The sequence below is a fragment of the Capricornis sumatraensis genome, chromosome 4, assembly GCF_032405125.1.
Source record: "Capricornis sumatraensis isolate serow.1 chromosome 4, serow.2, whole genome shotgun sequence".
Taxonomy (NCBI): Eukaryota; Metazoa; Chordata; class Mammalia; order Artiodactyla; family Bovidae; genus Capricornis; species Capricornis sumatraensis.
Window position 1 is genome coordinate 126,773,993 of NC_091072.1, and position 10,136 is coordinate 126,784,128.

At 40.9% G+C, this 10,136-nt stretch overlaps 1 protein-coding gene across 1 annotated transcript; it reads right to left on the bottom strand.

The window, feature by feature from the left end:
- Nucleotides 1-241: 241 nt before the first annotated feature.
- MED21 (mediator complex subunit 21) lies at nucleotides 242-10,136 on the bottom strand. Its single transcript, XM_068971611.1, has 4 exons — nucleotides 10,086-10,136; nucleotides 1,886-2,000; nucleotides 1,247-1,347; nucleotides 242-699 (listed from the first exon to the last, which is right to left on the bottom strand). Exons 1-4 carry the CDS (start codon nucleotides 10,125-10,127, stop codon nucleotides 523-525), a joined length of 435 nt encoding a protein of 144 aa, XP_068827712.1. The 5' UTR covers nucleotides 10,128-10,136; the 3' UTR covers nucleotides 242-522.

A 10,136-nucleotide genomic window follows, 5' to 3' on the forward strand; every position in this document is an offset into this window, starting at 1 on the left:
GCCATATTAACTCTTTGTTTCTTTAAAAGCAACGTGGTTTCATTCCTTGCTCAAGTTCCCAATTTATACCATGTCGCCATTAAAGAGTTAGAAGGATGTCAACCTAAATTCAAAAGTCCATGTTCTCTGCATTTACCACCTCTTGAGGGATGTTTCGATTTGTAAAAACTTCAGAAACATGACAAAAATAAAGACAGAGATTATGTCACAACAGAATTTTACAGTACAGCTGTTTATTAATTATATTATGAACATTAATGCAATATTGGCCTCAATAATTTCACTCAGATAATAAAAAATAGTGGCATAGTGACAGTTTTAAAGCTGGTTCATTCATGATTTTACAAGCTTATTTATTAAGAGTGAAAACAGAAGACTATTTAAAATAGCTGAAAAGATAACATGTGTCATAGTGCTCAATGTTTCTGAAACTGTTGGTAAGGCTTACACCTAAATCTGATGCAGAATTCCTACTGGCATTGAAACAGTTCTTTTCTCACCCACAGTATGTATACACTGGTGCTATGAGTCTGGAAGAGACTGGCTATGGGTGCCGCTTCTCGTCTTCAGCTGGGACTGTGCAATATCAGCAAGTGCGCTCTGTATCTTTTCCAGAAGCATGTCCCCTCGGTAGACAACATCCTCCAGACTGGTAGCAGCCTCGTGGTTTTCCTCTTCAAGCTTATATAAGCTAGCAGCCTTTGTGAGCAAACACAAATTTAAGAATAGTTTGAGAAATGAAAAACTTGGGTGACTGATAAAAGTTGAGGAGGAAAGAAACTGCAATGAAAGTATTCACTTTTAAATCTGAGGACTATGCGACCACTGTGATAGATTTTTTTGCTAGTGGCAGAAATCCTAAGATCAGATATTACTTGAGAGTCTTCTCTGTATGAATTATTTAAAAGTTGACTTTTCAATGAGAGATCTCTGGATGGCTACATGATATTCCTTTCCACATTGCTTTCAGACACTGCTATTCTACTCCATATCCAGAATGGTCCCTCGCTTGTCACTACTGGCAAGGAAAAGAACCCAACTGAGGAAAATGGCAAGTTTCCTTGTAACTCAAAACTGGACAACTATGTATTTTCAGCACAGTCTTAAACAGGCTGCAGTAATTTACAATAAAACTCCCATTTTAAAATTTAGAGTAACTTTGAATATCGTAATAAAAGGTACTAAATCTATTTCCTTGAATTCAAAATTTTTTTCATAAAATTCTCAAAGGAAAAGAGATTTTTACCTGTAAAGCAGCTGTAGATTCTTCACTGGGTAAGGAATCTATCAGAACATCAATGTCTTTTGCCGTTCGTGCAATCAGCGCTGCAAAAAGCTGGGCATATTCTAGAGAAAGATAGCACTCATTGAGGATATTAGAGAATCTCAAGCTTTCAGAAAGAGAAATTTAAGTTTAATGAAACCAGGAAACTTCATTACTTTTTCTGTATTAGGCCTCTAATGATAAAAGTGTAATTTTAACACATCAATTCTATTATGTCTGAGAATTAGCTTTAATGTTAACTCAAATTAGAACTTAAGCATAGTGTATTATCATTTCATTATTAGGACAATATGGTGGTCCCCTGAATAAAGGAATTTGTAAATTGGATGCCATTTTCATTAAGGTCCCACAAGTAACAATTTAGCTAAATTCACACAATTCTCCTTTAGAGGAGTAAAAAAATCTGTTATTTCACATGAAAAGAATTATGAGTTATATAAATTTACTGTAATGAATTCATTTAAGACAAACTTGTTATATTCTCAAACAATAACATTTTTAGAAAGCCATAAATAAGTTGAATCTTTCAATAAATCTGATTTTAATGTATTACAGGTAATGTGAGAGTCAAACTAAGAGAAGCCAAGGAAATCTATTTACCTTCTGTAGGGTTAGCCGGCTGATCTTTGTTAATGGCTGTCTGAATATTACTAAAGGAGGCAGGAGGGCCACACTGCTGCAGCACTCCAATGGCGTTACAAAACTGATCTGCAAGCTGGAGGCAAAGGAAAGGTGGCCAAGTTAGAATGGATTTATCCTCTTTAAGGATTTTATTGGTAACTGTGGCAGCAATGTTTCTATAATGTTCTCTGAGCAAAGATAAATAAATAAAAGAGAAAGGAGTAATTCTGGATAACAAAAACCAGTTACTAACAATGATTAAACTTTTTTTTTTTAAGTTAAAAAAATTTTTCATTTTGTATTGGGGTACAGCTGATTCATAAACATTTTAATCATGCAAAGAAACTAAATTCTCAGTGGCTCAGTCATGTCCAGTTCTGCAAACCCATGGCTCCTTTGTCCATGGGCTTTCTTCAGGCAGAAATACTGGAGTCGGTTGCCATTCCCTCCTCCGGAGATCTTCCCTATCCAGGGATGGAACCCCAGTCTCCGGTGTCTCTTGCACTGGCAAGCGGATCCTTTACTGTTGTGCAACCTGGGAAGCCCTAAAGAAACTATGTTTGGTATCAATTTAGTTGAGACAGTTAAAAAGAAAAACAAAATAATCTTTCTTTTCTTCCCAAGGTTAACAGAATGATAAAAGAAATATATGCCAGTACTTTCTGCAAGCACAAGTAAATACTTTTGGGGGAGCAGTGGTGGAAAAAAGCACATCTGACACCGACTCGATGGACATGCGTTTGGGTGGACTCCGGGAGTTGGTGATGGACAGGGAGGCCTGGCGTGCTGCGGTTCATGGGGTGGCAAAGAGTTGGACACGACTGAGCAACTGAACTGAATTGAACTGAACTGACGGGAAACATCTCAGGATGGCCCCAGGCTAAATTTTTAAATATGACTCATATACAAAGTATATGACCCCTTTTCTGAAACCAGAGTAAATTACAAGTCGAAAGAAATAGTGGTGGGAAAAGACTGCACCTTAAGCATGTCTGGAATGTTTTTCTCCAGGACTCAAAACTCCTAGTGCTCTAAAGCCATTTCTTAAGCAATTCGAAGATTGAGAATACCAAGTCCTTACTGAAACTGTGTCCCATGGGGTTAACGGAAGCTGGCACCTTAAACGAAAGACTGGAGCACGTCTTACAGAACAGCAGGTAAGGAAACAGCTTGTGACAAAACCCTTTGTAATCTGCCTCTGATGATTATGTTTCCTTTGGCTTTTTTCTTTCCCTAATTGCATACCTTCCAAGCTTCACATAGCCCACATAATACAGCACCAGACTTCTTACCACCCCCAACAGAAAATGCTCCTGATGTGTGGGTCACTATAGTAAAAGGGACTTAAGCTGTTTTTCAAAAATTTGAGAAATTTGGAGTAAGGTCTTGTCTCGCCCAGTTCAGATCAGTTAAGAACAGTTGGGAACAACGACCCTACCTGGGTCTCCTGCATTACAGGCAAATTCTTTACCATCTGAGCTACCAGGGAAGCCCCAAGAACTGCTCCTGAGCAGAATACCAATTACTTTACCTTCTCCCTACCTCCAATCACCCTACCCCACGCCTGAGACCACCCTACTTCTTTATCCCATAAAATCTCAAGTGTCTTTATTTTCTGATTGTTTCCCACCTCCACCCACCACCCCCTGGCCAAGAGGCATGTGGGATCTTAGTTCCCTGACCAGGGATCAAACCCATGCCCCCTGCACTGGAAGTGCAGAATCTTAACCACTAGACCACCAGGCAAGTCCTCCAAACCTCAAGTCTCTTGCCTTCTGGGAAGCAATCTGAGATCTGCCCTCCTATCTTGTCACTCAGCTGCTTCCCGAATAAATAAACCCTTTCTCTGGCTGCAAAATGATGTCTCAGCCTTTGGCCAGATGTGGATCCAGCAAAGTTAGCTTTGTTAACATTACCTTTTCCAAACCTAAGACTCCTATCCTTCCCACCAACTTCTCTCCATAGTCCTGACCACTCAAACTGCAATTCCTCGTCTCCAATCAGTGAATCAGCGTTTCCACTAAGTTTCACTGCCATTATTTGAACGACAGAATTCAAAAGTCAACTATTTCCTTTAGTATCCAATTTGTATTGAGAATCTTCCAGTCAACCAGTCTACCTTCAGACTCTTAACTTTCATCTTCAAATCCTGCTAATGTTACTACAAATCTTTCCCTTTTCCATCTACCACCACTGATGCTGTTAGTGCAACTAATTACCTCACACAAGAATTGTTTACAATAGCTCCCTACTATTTTCTAGTTCTTATTATTTTCCAGGTTATTTTACTCTGCTCCAAAATTCTGAGCTTGCCCCAGCATGGTTTTCAAGATAAATCTCCAAATCTTCAGGCTATTTCAAAGCTTTCAATAATCAAACTCAACCCTACTTGTTCATTATCTACTACTCCTTTATATATGCCTGACTAGTGAAAACTCATTCCTGACTACACTGCTTTTGTTCACATTTTTGCAAAGGTATTGGGTGGCAGTAAGTGCTCTGCTGCTGCTGCTGCTAAGTCGCTTCAGTCGTGTCTGACTCTGTGCGACCCCACAGACGGCAGCCCACCAGGCTCCTCCGTCCCTGGGATTCTCCAGGCAAGAACACTGGAGTGGGTTGCCATTTCCTTCTCCAATGCATGAAAGTGAAAAGGGAAAGTGAAGTCGCTCAGTCGAGTCCCACTCTTCGCAACCCCATGGACTGGAGCCTACCAAACTCCTCTGTCCATGGGATTTTCCAGGCAAGAGTAATGGAGTGGGTTGTGCACTGAGCCTGTACAAATATAGATTTTGATTCTGGTAACTAGAGTTTGTTAACTGAGAACATTCTCATATTAGGTTAAATACAATGGCTGTTTGTTCTGCCCATATGAAGCTCTCAAAATCCATTTACTCAACAAATATTTATCAAAATAATTCTAGGGACTTCCCTTGGTGGCTCAGTAGTAACGAATCCATCTGTTAATGCAGGGGACACAGGTTCAATCCCTGGTCTGAGGAGATTCCACATGCTGCAGGGCAACTAAACTCCTGCACCAAAACTACTGAGCTGGCGCTCTAGAGTCCCTGACCCTCAGCTACTGGGAAGGCCACGTACCTAAAGCCTGTTGTCCACAGCAAGAGAAATCACTGCAATGAAAAGCCTGGGCACTGCCCCCACTACCCCAACAGCCTCCACTCAGTGCATCCAGAGAAAGCCTGTGCACAGCAATAAAGACCTAGTGCAGCCATATATAAATCTTAAAGGATAAAGAAAACTTAAAAAAAAAATCAGCTCTATGAGAAGCACTGTGTGTATAATTGTATAAACATTATAGTGACAAAGCGAACAAGACAGTTTGCTCTCATGGAGTTCTCAGAGGGTAAAATAACTCTACTTAAAAACTTTTACAAACAATTATGATTCATACAAATCCTAATAAGATTCCCTCTACTTTAGTTAATATCACCCAACAATCCAGGTCAGCACTTATGGCTGAAAGTTCAGTTCAGTCGCTCAGTGGGTGTCCAATTCTTTTCAACCCTGTACACTACAGCACACCAGGCCTCCCTGTTCATAACCAACTCCTGCAGTTGACTCAAACTCATGTTGGTGATGCCATCCAAGCATGTCATCCTCTGTCATCCCCTTCTCCTCCTGCCTTCAACCTTGCCCAGCATCAGGGTCTTTTCTAGTGACTCAGTTCTTCACATCAGGTGGCCAAAGGATTTGAGCTTCAGCTTCAACATCAGTCCTTCCAATGAATATTCAGGACTGATTTCCTTTAGGATGGATGGGCTGGATCTCCTTGCAGTCCAAGGGACTCTCAAGAGTCTTCTCCAATACCACAGTTCAAAAGCATCAATTCTTCAGCACTCAGCTTTCTTTACGGTTCGACTGTCACATCCATACATGACTACTGGGGAAAAAAAAAGGTCCTTCACTAGACGGACCTTTGTTGCCAAAGTAATGTCTCTGCTTTTTAATATGCTGTCTAGGTTGGTCATTGCTTTTCTTTCAAGGAGCAACCATCTTTTAATTTCATGGCTGCAGTCACCATATGCAGTGAATCTGGAGCTCAAGAAAATAATCTCTCATTGTTTCCATTGTTTCACCATCTAAATGCCATGAAGTGATGGGACCAAATGCCATGGTCTTAGTTTGTTGAATGTTAAGTTTTAAGCCAGCTTTTTCCTCTCCTCTTTCATTTTATCAAGAAGCTCTTTATTTTATCTTCCTTTCTGCCATAAGGGTGCTGTCATCTGCATATCTGAGGTTATTGATATCCCAGCAATCTTGATTCCAGCTTGTGCTTCATCTAGCCCAGCATTTCACAGGATGTACTCTGCATTTAAGTTAAATAAGCAGGGTGACAATATACAGCTTTGATGTACTCCTTTCCCAATTTGGAACCAGTCTGTTGTTCCATGTCTGGTTCTAACTGCTGCTTCTTGATAAGCATACAGATTTCTCAGGAGGTAGGTCAGGTTGTCTGGTATTCCCATCTCTTGAAGAATTTTCCAGTTTGTTGTGATCCACACATTCAAAGGCTTTGGTGTAGTCAATAAAGCAGAAGTAGATGTTTTCCTGGAACTCTCTTACTTTTTCTATGATCTAACAGATGTTGGCAATTTGATCTCTGTGTCCTCTGCCTTTTCTAAATCTAGCTTGAACATCTGGAAGTTCACTGTTCACGTACTGCTGAAGCCTGGCTTAGAGAATTCTGAACATTACTTTGCTAGCATGTGAGATGAGTGCAATTGTGCAGTAGTCTGAACATTCTTTGGCATTGCTTTTCTTTGGGATTGGAATGAAAACTGACCTTTCCTAGTCCTGCGGCCACTGCTGAGTTTTCCAGATTTGCTGGCATATTGAGGGCAGTACTTTCACAGCATCATCTTTTAGGATTTGAAGTAGCTCAATTGGAATTCTATCACCTCCACTAGCTTTTTTTGTAGTGATGCCTTCTAAGGTCCACTTGACTTTGCAATCCAGGATGTCTGGCTCTAGGTGAGTGATAATACCATCACAATTATCTGGGTCATAAAGATACTTTTTGTATAGTTCTTCTGTGTATTCTTGCCACCTCTTAATATCTTCTGCTTCTGTTAGGTCCATACCATTTCTGTCCTTTATTGAGCCCATCTTTGCATAAAATGTTCCCTTGGTATCTCTAATTTTCTTGAAGAGATCTCTAGTCTTTCCCATTCTATTGCTTTCCTCTATTTCTTTGCATTGATCACTGAGGAAGGCTTTCTTATCTCTCTGTGCTATTCTTTGGGATGCTGCATTCAGATGGGTATATCTTTCCTTTTCTCCTCTGCCTTTAGCTTCTCTTCTTTTCTCAGCTATTTGTAAGGCCTCCTCAGACAACCATTTTGCCTTTTTGCATTAGTTTTTCTTGGGACTGGTCTTGATCCCTGTCTCCTGTACAATGCCATGAACCTCCATCCATAGTTCTTCAGGCACTCTATCAGATCTAATCCCTTCAATCTATGTCCCTTCCACTGTATAATCATAAGGGGCTTGATTTAGGTCATATATGAATGGTCTAGTGGTTTTCCCTACTTTCTTCAATTTAAGTCTGAATTTTACCTAAGTTCATGATCTGAGCCACAGTCAGCTCCCAGTCTTGTTTTTGCTGACTGTATAGCGCTTCTCCCTCTTTGGCTGCAAAGAATATAATCAATCTGACTTCGGTACCGACCATCTGGTGATGTCCATGTGTAAAGTTGTCTCTTATGTTGTAGGAAGAGGGTGCTTGCTGTGACCAGTGTGTTCTCTTAGCAAAATTCTGTTTGCCTTTGCCCTGCTTCATTTTGTACTCCACAGCCAAACTTGCCTGTCACTCCAGGTGTCTCTTGACTTCCTACTTTTGGATTCCAGTCCCCTATGATGAAAGGGACATCATTTTTTGGTGTAAGTTCTAGAAGGTCTTGTATGTCATCATAGAACCATTCAACTTCAGCTTCTTCAGCATTAATGGTTGCGGCACAGATTTGGATTATTCTGTTATTGAATGGTTTGCCTTGGAAACGAAGGGAGCTCATTCTGTTGTTTTTGAGATTGCACTCAAGTACTGCATTTCGGACTTTATTTAACCTAACATTCCAGGTTCCTATGCAATATTGTTCTTTACAGTATCAGACTATATTTCCATCACCAGTCACATCCAAAACTGGGCATTGTTTTCGCTTTGGCTCCCTCTCTTCATTCCTTCTGGAGTTATTTCTCCACTCTTCTTCAGTAGCATATTGGGCATCTACCAACCTGAGGAGTTCTTCTTTCAGTGTCCTATTTTTTGCCTTTTCATACTGTTCCTGGGATTCTCAAGGCAAGAATACTGAAGTAGTTTGCCATTCCCTTTTTCAGTGGGAACTCTCCACCATGACCCTGCCCATCTTGGGTGGCCCTACATGGCATGGCTCATAGTTCCATTGAGTTAGACAGGGCTGTGATCCATGTGATCAGTTTGGTTAGTTTTGTGTGATTGTGGTTTTCAATCTGTTAAGATTAGGTAACCATGGGTTTTAAAAAAGGGGTGTCCATGACCCACAGAGATGTTATGGGGAGGGAGGTGGGAGGGGGTTTCATGTTTGGGAACACATGTAAGAATTAAAGATTTTAAAATTAAAAAAAATTAAAAAAAAAAAAAAAGGGGTGTCCTTATATGATGTTGGAAACTTACTGCTCTGATGTGGCTGGTGGGACGCTCAGACCCTGTAGAGAATGCAGTGGTATCTCTAGAGCCAGAAATTTCTGCCTACAGCTGAAAACACTCAATTACAACTCCTAACCACATACTGCTTTTTGCATTATTTAAATGTCTCGAGTATACGAAGTCTTTCTAACCAGACTGTAAACTCCTCAAGGAGTAACTCTCTGCAACTATGACAGTGTTTATATATACCATACCAGATAATCTAGAGGCTTTCCTCCGAAATCCAATGATCATCCATGGAGTTAATGGCCATATTCACTTTGTCCTTACTATCCTTCTGGCTATGAAATATATATGAATATGCAACATTTCCCCTAAAATAATGTTTGTATCCAGCAGTCATTACAATTTAATTTTGTAAAGCCTCAAAGAAGTATCTCCCCACGGGAGACTGGCTGGCCGCCCAGGCAAGTCATCAAAGGTAGAATTCATCTTGGTGAATTTATCAACATTAGAGGCCGGCCCTCATACACACAATAGATCCATTTCTCACAGGCAGACTCACACTGTTCAAGTGTACAAACACTGAGTGATAACAAGAATACCAACTTATTAGCTTCCAGTGAGAAAAAACTGGCAAGAGCCTAGGGACAAGAGACTAGTTTGATTTTCCAGTCAACATCTACAGGTATCTTACCTGGGACATCAAATTAAAAACAGAATGACAGAAATGTAACTACCAATGAAAAACAATTTAGCTCTTAATGGTAATAAGTACATGAATGCTGTGGTTTGCATATACTTTCCACATAGACATAAATAACAGGAAAAATAACCAGAAAGATCAAAGTAAGGGGGGCTATTTACATCACCTGACCTTTCATAGGGAGAAGATTCATTAGCAGATGTTTTAAATATCTTAAAAGATATACAAAGACCGTAAGATTCACTATTATAAGATGTCACTTTCCCTTAAACTGACAAGCTGGGGGAGCGGCCAAGAGATGGAACCCTTGGTATATAGGAACCAACTAAGATGAAACAAAACTTTTCACATTAGTATCACTCCAGCCCCAATCTGAAAATTGTAGCCAAAGAATACCCTCGGCTAACATCTAATGACAAAGATCTAATCATTAAGAACACGGATTTATCTCCGTGGGTTAAAATTCATAAGGGGTAAAAAAAATTCCGCTTCCTCTCTCCTCCCGGCAAAAAAAAAAGGAAAGATCCATAAGCACCACTGACAAGAAAATAAAACTGGTCCCAGAGAACAAGGCAAGTCGCTGAAGCCTGACAGTCCACGCAGTGAGATCCTCCACTTGGCAGGCGAGGAGGCCGCCGGCTCTCGCCCGGCCCCGCAGCCCGCCTCAGACCTTCCAGACGGCGGCGCCGCCTCCAGCCAACCCCAGCGCTTGTTGCTGAAGCCCAGCCGCAGTCCACTCCCCACTTTCGAGTTTCGTCCCTCACACCTCTTTCTCTGCCATGCTTTCTCTCGGGAAGGAAGACGACGGAAATTAATCGAGTGCAATTGCTCACCGAGTTCACAGCGTCCTGCAGCTGCGTGAGCCGATCCGCCATGTTCCTCCC

Coding starts and splice junctions, on each gene's coding strand:
- MED21 (XM_068971611.1), bottom strand. CDS start 10,127: ATGGCGGATCGGCTCACGCAGCTGCAGGACGCTGTGAACTCG. Junction 2,001..10,085: donor TGCAGGACGCTGTGAACTCG/GTGAGCAATTGC, acceptor CTTTGCCTCCAG/CTTGCAGATCAGTTTTGTAA. Junction 700..1,246: donor AATCTACAGCTGCTTTACAG/GTAAAAATCTCT, acceptor TTGCTCACAAAG/GCTGCTAGCTTATATAAGCT.